The following is a 14,824-nucleotide window of genomic DNA, read 5'->3' on the forward strand; positions in this document are numbered from 1 at the left end:
TGCGCGGCTTCTGCCCGGAGCGGAGCAGCAGAGCTCCCCCGCAGGAAGGCACCGTCTCTTTCTTCGTTAGCCGTAAACAAAAATTAATTTCTTTCTTCAGTGACGCCCCAAGGAGGCGGAAGGGAAGGCTTTAAGCGCGTCCTCGGCTTGATCAGTCAAAATTAAATCGGCTGCGGGCACTACTGCAGTAATGCTGACAGGCTGCGATGAAGGCAAATGAGAATAAAGATTGCCAAGATGCTTACGCGCTGGGTTTCCCTATTTTACAGGCTGGGGCTTGAGTGTACCGCACTTGAAAGGGTAAAGACGCTTTCGGGAAATAACGTCCCTCTAATATTTAATGCCAAATTACCAAGGAGGCGTCTTCTCGCCAACTTACTTTCCGCCCAGCGCGGCTTTGCCGGTACCTAACGTTTATCCAGATCACAGGCGACATTTGGTGCTGCGTCTGCTTACGCCGATGGGTGCCCTCCTCTTAGAAACTGCCAGGACAAAGCTCACAGCCTGGCCTTTCGGGTTTGCCCTGCCGTCAGCGGCGGTTGTATGCGCGCTCATGCAATGCGCTGGTGCTTGCTGGGTTTAATACTTTATGTAAGAGACAACGCTAGAGAAGCCAAGATTCGTGTTCTTAGGGGATGCCGTGCCTTGTCCTTGCAGCAAGGGTAGGAGAGTCAGAGCACACCTAGTAAATAAGCTAAGCGCAGTAAGTGTTGAGTACAGAAACATTACAATTACTCGATGAATAGGACAATGTAAAGAAAAACTTCCTTCTTTAATGAAGTTACTTTACTTTTAGTTTAAAGGATTTTACTTCCTTTGCCTTTTAAGGAAGTCTGTTCCTAAGTCTTGAATCACCATGAAATGGATGTGAGCGCTGGTAAATGAATAACTTTTAAGTAGAGCTATAAAATGAACCGGTGTTATTTGTCTGGCTCCGGAAGTTATTTTAGAAAGAAAAAATACAAGTAAGAAACAAGATGTCTCATGCCGGGAGACGATACCAAGACAAGCAATACAGGCACCATGAGAACCATGGATCTGATAGATATGAGGAAGACAGAAGAGCAAGGAAGCCATACCCATACAGTGCAAGGTACGTCTCTATCACCTTAAAGAAACATATCACAGCAGGTCTATAACATCTCTCATCTTCTTCGTTTGCTTTTAAATACCTCCATATTACAGTACTAAAGAAAGCATTTATTCAGCCTTGAAATTGTGAAGCATGAGTATGCCACATTTGGAATCAGGGAGCTATTTTACACTTAGAAATTTAACCTTTTTCTTTGTATTGAGCTCAAGAGAGGGCAGAAAGGTAGGCTGCGTGACACAGGCAGAGATGTGAATTTCCTGGGGTTATCTGGATCAAGTTGGGTCACGAGTAGGTGAAGTGTGGCCATGTGTCTTTGTACAATTCCTGAAGAGGCTGGTCAGCAAGTCACAGCAAGCCATGGCTTGCTAAATATGCATTGCTGAAATGAGATTGTTACATGGCTGAGACCAGCACAGGGACTTACCAAACCCTCAGGTTGTTCTACTTCAGCTGTGAGCAAGTTCATATTAATCCAAAACAAAATTAATTTCAGTAGTCAGTAAATGAGTAGTTGTGTAAGCATCTAAGACAGTTTGCGGCACTTAATAGTGGGTCAGCCCCTATCAGCACAATAAGCAAATCAACTAATAGAAGGTTTGGAGTGGCAAATAAACTCTCAGGCTATTTCACTTTCTGCCTGGCTAACCTACAGCGTATTAGAAGTGGGCTTAGGCTGTTTTCCTTTGAGTGCATGCCAGTGACTGCATTGTAAGAGAGAGGTCTGTAGCATTGAACAACACTGGCCAGTTGGCCATGGCAGTAAGTTTAGTCTCTGGGGGCATGACCGTAGGGCAATTTAAAAATAGAGGCAAAGAGGGAGAGGAAGTAAATATAGCTAAGATTATTGAAAAGCTGAAGTACTGAAGTACTCCCTGATAATATGCATTTTAGCAAGAAACGGAGTGAGAATAAAAGCACTAGTGAAGAGTGCTGTGTAGACTTAGAAGGACTACTTACGGCTAAATAGAAAACATTTGGATGGTGATTATACTATTGTATTATGAAAATAGCTAATGAATTTTTCTTCTGTCTCTCTTAAATGGTGAAAAATTGGAGAGAAATGGGAACGAAAGTCAGCCTGAGAATCATCCTCAGATGCTGGATGACTGTCATTTGCAAAAGCAGAGTTCGGGAGGGAATATAGTTAAATTATCTTGAACATATCAGAAGTGAGAGCAGCAAATACCAGGAATGCATTGATTGCACTGTGGACAGGAAAAAAAAAAAAAAAAGGGTTGGGTTTTGTTTTGGGGTTTGTTGTTTGTTTGTTTTTTTTCATATATAGCATAATAAAAGCAATGTGTGAAAGGATAGCTATGAATTAAACTACCACTTCTTAGTAAAAGGCTCTTCTGGACTTCTTGTTTTTTTCTGTTAGTTTTGAATGACCGGACACATAGACTGAAAGTTGGTGGAAGGACCGTAAAGGCCAACAGACCATCCCTGTATCCACCAGGGATTAGAGGAAGGGAAGCGGAAGCTACAGATCTGTAATAGCCATGGAGATAATTCTTAGAATCAAGCCAAGAATCTGGGGGGCACCAGCCCTCACTACAACTAACCAAAAAACTTTTCCATCCGTTGTTTTGATGGAGTTTGGCTTAACCTAACAGTATTTCCCCTGCTTAGCTCTCACAACAAAACCAGCTGGTTTTGTAAGGAAATTGCCATATTTTGGTGAAGACTTAGGCTGATGGACCAAAAGACCTCCAGATACTATAATGAAATAGATGGGAAGAGTTTCGTGGAAACTGTAATTTGGGTGCCTAATGCTTTTGTCCTTTACGAGCAAGACTTTCCAGCCAGAGTATTTCTCTTTCCAAATGCGTTTCTGTCTGAAACGCCTTCCTCTCATTGCTGAGGAGAAAGAGTTGCATTATCCTGAACTGGAAATTCCTGAAGGAAAACAGGAGCAGAAGTGGCCAGAATAGGCCATTGTGAGAAAAAAAAAAGCATCTCCAAGAAAGAATTTATTTTTTTTTTCCTAATTGTACTCGGTTGCTGAACATTAGGGGGTTTTTGTTTTGGTTTTTTTGTTTTGTTTTGTGTTCTGGCAAGTAGCAGGATACAATAGAGAGAAGCAGCTGCATCAGAAGTACCAAAGGGATTGCTTTCAAGTTAGCTGGATGTCTTATAAATCACACAGCTTATTTAATTTATGTGACACAGCTGCGCAGGATGCTTTGGTGGTTGCACAAGACACAGGGCAAAGGTCAGAAAAATCAGAAATGTTTTGGCCAAATAGAGCTGTTGGCAGCTACACGTGGAGATGTTAGCATTGGTCTTGTTATTGAATGTCTTAATTAAAATGTAAAAACTACAAAGAACATGATTTAATGTGGATGAATGAGATAATATTTGTAGGCTGAATCTGGAACTGGATGAAGATAAACCTTAGTGAAATGCAGTGATACTAGGAAACAAAAGTACAGTTGAAAATGCTGATCTGTGGATAAAAAATTCAAGATAAAAACTGGATAGGAAGAAGAATTTTAAAAATAGTAATGCTGAATGAGACTTAAAATATCCTTTAATAACAAAATCATCCAGCTGTACCTTGAAAAAGGCAAGCTCCACTTCTCCTTCAGATGAAGGGGAACATTTAGATTAGACCAGACACTTACAAAACAATTTACAGCCACTATTTCTTTTAACCTGAGTGTTAGCTCAGTTAAAAAAGGGCAAATTGGACTTTTCCCATAGAATAATCTAAATCTCACCAACCTTAAAAATCATCTGGCCTCAGGTGTGGAGCTGTATGTCATTGCAGCAAAGTGGACAATTCCATTTTGAAGTGTACAAATGAAAAGTCTAATTGGAGACACGAGAAACTGATTTTTTTTTTCATCCATTTTTTTGATTGCTCTTCAGAATTCATCAAAGACCTCAAAAAAAATTTAAATAGGCATTTTTTTCCCCCACTTTAAAATCTTTATCTGTTTCTTTCAGTAGCTTTCATTCTTTTAAAAGGCGTCTTTGTGAGACACAGTAATTGAAAGACAAACTCAACAAAATGCTTACCCATGAAATAGTTGTGCTACTTTACACATTTATTATGTGAAAATATTTCTCATTTTTATTCTCTGGGCTGCTGTGGACTAGCTAAAAATGTTTTTCATGAAAAAGCTGTTACTTGTTTTTACGGGAATGGGAACTATCCTCACACCCTCTTCCTTGCTACCTTTTACAGGTAACTTAGACAATTAGTCCAGCCTATTCAGTGAGTACACAGCTTTCCAAAATAACAACAATCAAGTGCAAATATCCTTGTCAACATGGATTTATGCAAGTATTTGGGATATTTGTTTTCAAAACATGCAAGCAAAAAAGATCAGATGCCTATGAAGCAGGCTAGCTGGTTCCACTAGCAGGAGCGTCTGCCAGTTTCTCATGTTCTAATGTTCAGGAGAGAGCATGATGTCATTAATATACATTAGTCATTTACTCCACTGTAGATCAACGGAAGACATCCGAGATGGCCAGCACTCAAGGACTTCCACTGTTTGCTCAGACCCTTACTCCAAAACCTCAGGAACAGCACGGGAATACTTTGGCCGACCACCAGAATGTTATCCTCCCAAGGAAACCTTCTCAATGAAGTGTTCAAAGGTATGCACAACAAGAGGTACGTGAGATTCTGATTGCCTGCCATCCACTCCTCTCGTTCTGAGGACTTGTCTTGGTTTTGGTTTCTGTGTTTAGAAGCACAACAAAGTAAAGCTAGCAGAATATTAAAAAAACAAACAAAGTGGGAGTGTTAATGAATGGCATGACTGTTGGTAACTAGAATGTTTTAGGCGTCTAAAGGCAAGATTTATAGAGATATTTAGATACTTGAAAATGCATCTCCAGAGTATGCATACAGAGCATCAGTGTGGGTCCTGTGCGTAATCACTCAGGTTGTGCAGCAGGAGTTAACCTTTGGGACTTAGGCATAAAATAGATATTTGCATCTGTGGGCAATTTAAAGATGGCTGTTGAAGCTTTGATGCTATTTTATTTCTGACACATTCTTCTCAGACTTTTTATCGACTCTGGATTTAATCCAGTCACCATTGATACATCTTTATAAAGCAACAATGTGGGAGACAAAACTATTTATGGACGTGAATCCAATAAAACAGCTTTTGAGAAATAACTTGGTTTTTTCATTGCTAGAAAGTGACTACAACAAGCAGGGCACAAGCATTAATGTGGGAGGAAATCAGACTTAACACTTAGTAAACTCATTCCTGTAAACTGAAAAAAAAAGAAAAAAGGCGCTAAAATATCCATTACTCCTTTAAAGTTTTCCCTCTTCCAGGACAATGAGCTTTCTCACCTTGTTTGTAGGAAGGGCCCGCTGCAGTCTGAGTTGGAACTCACAGCTAGGTGCAAAGTCTTTGGCTGAAGTCTATAAACAGCCTTTCAGAGTCCTGGAGTAGAGAGACAAGCGAAGGGTTCAGTTGTTGGAAGTAAACTGAAATACGTGATGTTATATTATTCCTTCACTCCATGAAATAAAGTTAAATAACACACTCAGTTTGCTCTTAATATTTCTCTGTACGTGAACAATTTTAAGAGCGAGCTGAACCATTTTCTCTTATAAATATGTTTTGTATATTTGTATGCAGTTTGTTTTTCATCTCGAGGGGATTTAACTCCAGCAGTTAGTAGGGCATATCTAGTGATACAGAGCCGTACTGATATTTTATCCCTGATAAAATCGTATTAGCAGTTTCTTCTTCAACCATGCTAAATTATTTTAACTTGTCTGAAAAGCTTTAGAAAACTCTATGCCTTATTTTATCATAGCTTTAGAAAAATGAAGTGGCAAGTTATTTTTAGTTTTCAGTTTTCACTGGTTGTTTAGACTTATGGATAGCTTAATGTGACTTGCTGGGGTGGGGTTTTTTTTGACCTGCATTTGCTTCTCATTATTTCAGTGCATTAAACATCATTAACATTTTCAAAATGTCCTAGCTTTGGATGCATCAGTCAACGATGATGATTTCACTCCCACCCCTCCCCCAGGTATTGCTCAGTATTTTCCAAAAATGTAATGTCTGAGCTTGCAGTGGAGGAGGGAAAAGAGATCATGTAGAAAATAACCCCTTTTATTAGCAGTTTTACTACAAAAAATGAAAAGATATTGGAGGTTGATAAGATTACAAGAATGTTACTCCCTGGTTTAATTTTTGAAAGTACCAAGATTTAACAGAATTTCCTAGAATTGTTATGCAGAATTCTGTATTCCCTGCAGTCATAGTAAACGTTATAGATGAAACGCTACGCGAATTGTTTACTAAGAAGTCAGTACATGTGAGCCACAACTTCTTACAGCATGAAAAGTTCCTGTAAATACTTCTTAACCATCTCTTTCTCTTGCCAGTGATTTATCAGCACTCTGGAGAAATTCCCCCTTCCCAATCACCATAGTTCTAAAATAAACGAGTATCAAACAGGGCCTGGAAATCAAGTGCTGTACCACAGTCTTTTCCAAAGCAGTAACTGAAACGTGAACCTTAGTTTCTGACTGTGTATCACTCTGCTTTCACTATGGGCTTTTTTTTTTTTTGTCTTTTGCCCAGCAAATATACTTATGCCCTTTGTGCCTGTTGACCAGTTTGGCAAACTAGAGAGGGATTCTAAATAACTGGAGCTTTGAAAAGTATTTCCTTCACCCAGATACTGCCCTCTTCATCCATGCTTTTGACCCACAATATCCCAAAAAGCTAAAGTTAAGTGTCAGAAGTAGGCAGTTATTTTTGCAGTGATCATTCGAACATCTTTTAGCTGCAAACAGCAGCAGAAAAAAAGGACATCGTTCCCCTATCTTTGTTATTCCCACCTTCTCTCTCTAATCCCTGCCCACTTTTTTTTCCTACAACTGCATTAGGACAATAAACCCAGCCCAGAAATAATGGAAGAAACAAATGATACTGACCTCTTTTGCTGGTAGGGACATTTGATACCATCTAAGAAACTTCAAAACATTCTGCTCCTTTTAATTCCTTTCATCTTGAAAACAGAAGAGAAAAAATCTGTTGAAACGTTATAGGAGCAATACCTATTCAAAGCTATTCAGGTGGGATCACATGGCTAGCAGGACTGGATCATACGAGACACCTAATTATGCACCCTCTCAATGTGCAAATTTAGGAGGACCATCAGAATTTGGATCGGTAGAGAGTGAGCTATCCTCTGGAATAGTCTCCAAACTTTGGTTTGCTGGAATTTTCTGGATTGGAAAACTGCATTCGCTTCTGTAATGTTTAATACCTCTTTACAGACCTATCAAATTCACAGGATTAAACAATCCTTTTTCTGAATCCCCTTTTCAGTGTATGACCTCCACGTTATCTTATGACAAGGAGTTCCACGGTTTCCTTGTGCCACTTGAAGTAGTACTGTTTTGTTTCTTAAAACGTTTTAAAGAAGGCATCTCTGATTTTGGGGGTAAAATACCTAAGGATAACCTAATTTTTTCACCTTCTCCATGAGATTTGTGATTTTTAAAGTGAAGTCTTCCCTTTCTCCCTGTTGCTGTGCTCCTATTGCGTCTTCATAGATTGAAGAATAGTCAGTTCTGTCCCTATCAAGAGAGAAGTCTTTCCAGTTCTGGTTAGCTTGCCAGCCTTATGCCTTTTTCAGCTCCATCGTACCCTTTTGAGATGGGCTGAGCAGAACTGCACTCAGAACTCAAGATAAATTCCCAAAAGAACAGGATCAGGCATCTGCATAAAGGTTCTGGTTCTGTAGGCCTATCCCAAGGCTTCCTAGCTTTTTGTGTGGCGTTTGACTTTAAGTGAACACTGAGCTGATGTTTGCAGCGAAGGCTACCTGATGTCCTTCCTGAGTGGAAATTATTTGTTTAGAGCCCATCTGTGTGCTCTGTAGATGGTGGGGGGTGGGGGTTGTGTTTGAGTACATACCTGAAGTTTGAGGTTGCTTACTAAACACTGATTTCATTGATTTCTCATTCAAGAGCTTGAGCTCTCAGCAGCCTACCAATTTTAGAGTTGGCAATCATGAAGAATTTTTTGTGATTATTATTAAAACAGACTTCACCATCTCATTTTTTAATCTTTTCAATTCATTAGCCTGTGCATCTACCACAGTTTTTTGGTGCATACTTTTGAGGTGAATCTCTTTGGAGTCCCCACTTACAGCTCTGTGGGCCATGTTGCAGAGCAGTTTCAGGATGCACAAATGATATTTCTAAATAAATAAAACTTAGTAGGTAAATAGATAAAACTAAATGAGATCTCTTTGAATAGATGAAACTAAATGAGAGGGTGAGCTGTAAGCACTAGCAGGCACTCTGTCCTTTGGACCAAACCAGAGCTAAAATGCAGTACTTCTCTCTCCCCAGAAAATGCCTATCGTGTAGCCCCTAGGTTTTTAGCACCAACTGTTTGACCGTACAGATCCATTCCCATTGCAGTGCTAACATGGGCATAACTAGTGACAAGCAGCACAAACCAGAGATTCCTCTCTTAACTCTATTTGTTTGAAAACTGGTTGTTTCCTCTTACTCTTTATTTTCTTTTAACCACCACTAACCTATGAGAGGATCTTTTATCTCACAGGAGCTTGTGTCATTTAAGAGCACTACCACTTGGAATGCCTTCCTTGTATCTGCTGAGTCTTTCAAATGACTTCCCTCTAACAAACTTTTGACTCTTCCCTGCTGTGCTACCTTTATGTCTAGTTTCTGTATGTTTTTTTCATAGGGATGTCACCCTTGTGCATCTGCAGATTACAGACTCAAAAGGCAATAGAAACACAGAAGTCTGCCACCTTCTGTTTCTGTAGTGAGGGACACTTAAGGAACAGTTTATAGACTGGTGTCAAGCTGTCTAGGTGCTCTATATAATTATATGGGAATTGGAAATAAAGCATTCCTGATAAAAACAAACCTTTCATCAACTAAGGAATTACACTTGCAATAACCATTTCTTGCAACTTATGCATAATAGTGCGAGCACACATTGAAGACACCAAAGAGTTTTTGGCCTGGAGATACTTAGAGCTGAAATTCAGAAGAAAACATTCTTTCAGAAGAAAACATTCAGCGCAGGTAACTGTAGTTCTCTCTTCTGTGTAGAAAAACTTAATTAGTAACCATATGTGCCTCTCAAAGGACCCTCCCTGGGGTCCTTCAAAAATATAACCAGACTCAGTTCTTTTGGTTACCAGAGGGAATGAGAAAAGTGCTCAAGCCTGACTGCCATGCTGCTTCCTTCACCTTAGAGAGAGCAAAATCCAAGCTGAACCCAGGAGTGGATTGCTGATCTTAAATTGATAATAGATATTTGGTTACTTAACCTTGAAAATTTGTCATTTTGTTTTTATTATGTATATTGGTGTGAAAGATGTGGGGCAATGCAATTTCAGGATAATGCTTCCTTTAGTTTTGCTTAAACAGTAAAGGTAAACTAAGTTTCTTCCATCTTCGGTCAGTATGTGACTCAGGAAATGCCTGCACTTTTGCCTTGTATAGAATTGTACAGTGCTGGTCGTAATTTCTGAGCTAATAGCTTTTTTTTTTTAATTCTTCAACCCACTTGGCATTTAAGGGAGACAGCACTAAAAAGGTTGGAAAACAGTTTGTGGGGGAGCAAATATAATTGAATCCCTGTTCTTTGCTGCTATGAATACAGCTTTGCACTCTGAATAGTGTCAGATTTCTTAAGCATATTGTAGGCGCTTCCAAACAATCATGCCTTTAGCCTACATTCTAACATCCACAATTGTTAAGACCTTCAGACCAATTTCCTCTCAGAAAAAGACAGCATTATGGTTTGTAACAACGAGAAAAGTCTCCAATTTCAAGCATAGCCAGGAGGAAATATCAAACTGAATTTATATGGAGGAGGAAATAGAATTAGGGAGTAACAATGACTTTCTCCAGGATGTATTCATGCATTAACAAGCCAGCATTAATTCAAATGTAAACATCTATAAGCTTTTGTTTTTATGAAACACAGTCAAATTCTTTTCCTGTAGCTACGCATGCTGGCAAATACTCATAGACTGGAAAAAATACCAAGATGAAAAGTCACCCTATACACAGGGTTCATACTAGTAGACACTTGGTTTGAGTTATGCCATTGTTCATAACCATTATACTGCTGTTTTTATGTTGCTCTCTTATGTCCTGATACCATTCTTCTTGGTGTCAGATATGGGAGCAGGAGGGGAAAAATATTTTGCAGAGTGCTTGTGTCCCTTCCAGTGCTGTGGAGATGTTGAGGGAAAATAGCGGCTTGCAAGAGGCATTGGACTGAAATAAAAGTTCTGCTGTAGCTTCAGTTATGTATGTTCAAAACCACGGAAGGGTCATTGAATGCACATTAATGCAGGGAACTTTGTGGGTGAAACCAAGCATTTGACAAGTACGTTCAGCAGCACACGTTAGATCTTTTCAGTGGTGGTCAGCAGGATACTTACGTTTCTGTGGAGGCATCCGGCAGGATTAGGAACTGCTGTATTCTGGAGTCACCATCTTCACATTTTGTCCCTACAAGCTGCCATGATTCACTCCTTTAAATTGTGCTCAAAGCTGTCATACAGTATTCCTGTGGCAGTTAATTTCAACATATTTCTGCTGTGAGGGGGGAGCACTAAGGTCCCCTGTAGGCTCATTGTAATTAGATGGCTCCCCCCTCCTGCCTGTTACAAAGTGTATTTTAAATACAGTGTGACTAACAGACTGAATTTGCTATCGAGGTTTTTAATCTTGTAATTGTGAAGACAGAGGATATTAGTAGTGGGAATTGGATGGAGCTGTACAGATTAAAATAATCCCAGTTGTTCAAAATGCTTAATTAAAATTGCACAGTAACAAGATACAGTGGCAGAGCTGCAGGTAACCTTCCTGTTCTGAAGCGAAAGTATTTCACTTGGAGGTTAAGTCCTGGTTGCCATGAAATACAAACAAACAGCCATGAGCAGTTAGCTCTATAAAAACATGCAGGGGTACTACACTAGTTGCAGATGCCAAATGTTACCATCGGCAAACCGTTGCCCTGCCAACATATGGGAACTTCACTCGGCCCATGTCTTTATATCAAATTTTTTTTCATCCACCTTTGGGCATGGTGCTAACATGTACGCTATTGTTTTTAGAGAGGGGACAACTACAAGAGAGAAGGCTCGCTTAAGTTGGCAGGGGAAGATACTGGCAAAGTTGTCATTAGCTGCTGGGTGTGTGTTAGACTCCAGTCGGAGTTTCCCTACTGGGAATTGTTAGTCAAGTCTGCTCTCCACCAGTATAGAACAGGAGCTGCCCCATCTTTCTTGTAAGAGCAATGGGCTTGTCTTCCCCACATCTGACTCAAATTCCGGGAACCAAGTAAAACTGCTCTCTTTAAAAAGTGGCTCTCAAAGCTAATTGGTACAGCAGCCTGACTGTCTATCTAGTGAATGTAGCTCTATTTCTTGAGCAGGTGATCTTAGCTCACTTAAAGGAGAAAAATCCACCCAGTCCGGAATGTTGCTCACCAGGTGTGACAACCCACAACTGGTAAAGCGAATGAGAAGCTCAGCTTCACAGGTGCCTCCAACCTGACCTACCTTCAGCCAGACTATGATTGCTTAAAGAGCAATAACACCCCAATCTTTGTACTTTCAGTTCAAACGGAGGGAGTGGCTATGGAAAGTTGGCATAAGGAACAAGAGTGTTTCATTGTTTTCTGAATTCTTTTTGAAAAAAAAAAACCACACACACAAAAAACCCCCAAACTCCTGCAACTTTGTTTCAATACCAAGATATTTGTTTACTACTTGAAAGAACTATGGGTACCTTAGAAAGAAAAAAGGCCATTTCCCGAGACGCAGAACACGAAGTGAGTGTGCAGAGACCCACCCGTGCTACAAATACATGTGCAGCCTTTTATAGCCCTTGTATTTAACCAGTATTGCCAAGTGTTACAGTTTAAGGCAAGACCTTTTGATTCCCACCCTCTCCAAAGTTGTGGAAGATGACTCATGCTCAGTTAACAGGAGAGAAATCAAGAACGTGCTCGAAGCGATGCTTTAAAGAACTACTGGGAACAAGTAAACCAAAGCTGTTGTTCCCAGGCAGGGGCTGGGTTCGTTGGTTGATGGCAAGTAAATCTTGGTGTCGTACAGTGGTGGGAAACTGTGGGGATAGAGGCTGATGCAGCAGTGCTACAAATTAAGTCCACCCTTTCCTGTGAAAATTGGACAGTACTGCTTAGAGGGCGGGAGGGTATTAAGCAGAGGGAATAGAGCAGGTGGGACAGTAGTTCTTTAAGGGAAGATGTTACACAGAAAAAACAGGACAGTGCATTTGGATCTGAGCACTCTGTGAACATAAGGCTTCTCTGAATCATTAAAAACAAGGCTGGTCATCCTTTGAGATTTCCTAATGGAGTGATTATCTTGACTACAGAGGGACAACTTATTAAAAGACAATAATAATGCTTCTTTCTAGAGCACATAAATCATTTAATTTTCCCAGGTTTTAAATATTTTTCCATCATTTTCCAGTAAGATGGATATCTCAAATGAGCATAAATGTGTCGGGCACTTACGTGCCATTTAAATTCAGTTGGCTCCAAGTATGTAGTTCCCTTGGGTCCTTTGAAAAGCCAAGATTCTGCTGGTGTTACATTGCCTAACACTGTGTTTTAGGGTTGGGTTGTATTTTTTTCTGCCTTTGAACATTACTCCATTAGGGAGATTTTAGCACCACTGGCCGAAGAACAGAGACACCTACAAAAACAATGGTGGGGTGGGAGCTTGGGGGGGGGGGGGTTGCTTGTTTACAACAGAGCTGTGTATTGCCCTGATCCTGCGTTAGGGAACTTGGTTGAATTCTTGTTACCGGTGTCAGTAAGATCTTGGTTTGTACTGCTATACATAAGGGGAATACCACTGTTAGCAAAATGTTTTAATACTTTGCATCCAGATTTAATATTTTTAATCTGTTGCAACTGTTGTCTCCATTTCATTTCCCTTGTTCAGTTTTCCTCCACTGTTTTGGTTCCTCCCTACTTCTATCATATTTTTGTCCCCTTCTAAAAGGGGAACAAACCCCCTCTTCCCTTTGACGTTTTCTCCCCCTTTCCCCTTATGTATTCCTCCCACCACTGACTCAGTTTAGCAGAGAGGTGACCAAAGCTGCGTGTTGAGCTGTGCCTTTACTCTCTGGGGAATGCCAAACCTGCACTGGCAAGAGGAGTTCAGCATTTGAGATCCTTTTCAGGACTGATGGTGCTTTTGTAAGTCACTATATATGGTCAAAATACTTGTCTGCTCCTTTGGGCAGGGGGGAAACGTTGCCTCTGAAAAGCAGAAAGCTACCTAAACTGGGAAAAAAACCATAAGACAGCTTTCAGTGAGAAAGGCTGGGAGAATTATTTTTAATCCATGTGTTGTAGCCCCTCATTCCTCTCTTCCCTTCTCTTGGAAAAACCCCTAACGGGGTGCGACGCGGCTGCCACTGACCTGTGTGGCTCCTACCGCTGCTGCTCTGCCACCGGGATCCAGGTATCCGAGAGGGGCAGCCGGGCACCCCCTGAGCTGCCAGCTGGGCACCGCTTGCGCCGGTGATACATGTCCTGCAGAGGAAGCAGAGGGAAAAAGCGAGCTAGAATGGAGAATGAAAACATAAAATATCTTAGAAGTACACAGCGATGTTAACTCAAGAGGAGGGGATGATACCAAAAGAGACAGGACAAAGAGTCCATGTGCAGTCAGTAAAGGGGGAAAAAAAAAAAAAGTGACTACTGTGCCAAGACGCAGTGGAGGGAGACACTTTGAAGGCCTCCTCTATTCGTCAGGCCTTTGTGGAGTCAGGGGAGTTCAACAGACACAGCCAGAACTGACTGTCCTGCAGATTCAGTTATGCCAGCTGCAGAAAGATAGGAACAAACATGAATTGACCATTTTACTTTATGTACACACGTACCTACACACACTGTGATCCTGACACCTGAACACTGGAGCCATCCTGCCACGGTGCCTGGATGAAAATGTCTCTTTACTGCTTCCGACACATGAGACTTGAGCACCCAGTTGAAGTCTGGGTACCACACAGTCAGCCACAGTGTAGCTTTATGAGGCAGGGCATGCAGATTTAACACCTCACCTCACCTGAAAAGGAGAGTTTCTGGTCTTTCTTTGGTCCTGGCTGTGTTATTTTCCCAGCTAAACTCGTGCCAGCACGATTGCTCATCAGATACTCTATGAGCCACTTCAAGTTGCTAAAGTTGCAGGAAAAAACAGCAGCACACAAGAAAAAGAGTTGAATCGCTTCCTGCTATTTTAATTTATTAAAACAGCTCTTGGAAGGGCCTAATGCTAGGCCAGAGTTATTACTGGGCAGGGGAGAAAAGTGGTGGCTGCCCAGCCAAGGGTAGGAGCTGTTAAGAGGAAGGTTGGCTGCCTGTGGATCCGTACCCCGAACAGCCTGCCTGGCTGCTTTGCTGGACGTTTGAGCCCGCCATTTGACAGAAGACGAAACCATTGATCTAGTGGGTTAATGCCATGGCAATAGCCCAGCATGCACCTGGTATAGAAGGGAAAGAAAAAGTGAAGAGTAGATTAATAGTATAAATTGGAAGGCTGCCGTTTGTTACAGCAGGAAGCCTACTCGCAGCAAAAAAAAGACTGGATTCAAACAAAGTTAACAAGTACAATACATTGAAGTTACTATCTATTGCAGATTTAGATTTTGTGGAATGACTGAAACAATTCTCTGGAATGCTTCAGTAATGC

General features: G+C 40.9%; 1 protein-coding gene across 1 annotated transcript in view; it reads left to right on the forward strand.

The window, feature by feature from the left end:
• Positions 1-923: 923 nt before the first annotated feature.
• The window catches only part of LOC104123469 (MARVEL domain-containing protein 3), a gene marked incomplete at its 5' end in the record, with an annotated part of 18,428 nt that continues 4,527 nt past the window's right edge, over positions 924-14,824 (forward strand). The window contains 2 exon segments of the mRNA XM_009635720.2: positions 924-1,093; positions 4,549-4,718. Coding sequence (XP_009634015.2) covers positions 924-1,093; positions 4,549-4,718 — 340 coding nt within the window.

This window comes from Egretta garzetta, unplaced genomic scaffold (assembly GCF_000687185.1).
Source record: "Egretta garzetta isolate BGI_Z169 unplaced genomic scaffold, ASM68718v1 scaffold463, whole genome shotgun sequence".
NCBI classification, from domain to species: Eukaryota; Metazoa; Chordata; class Aves; order Pelecaniformes; family Ardeidae; genus Egretta; species Egretta garzetta.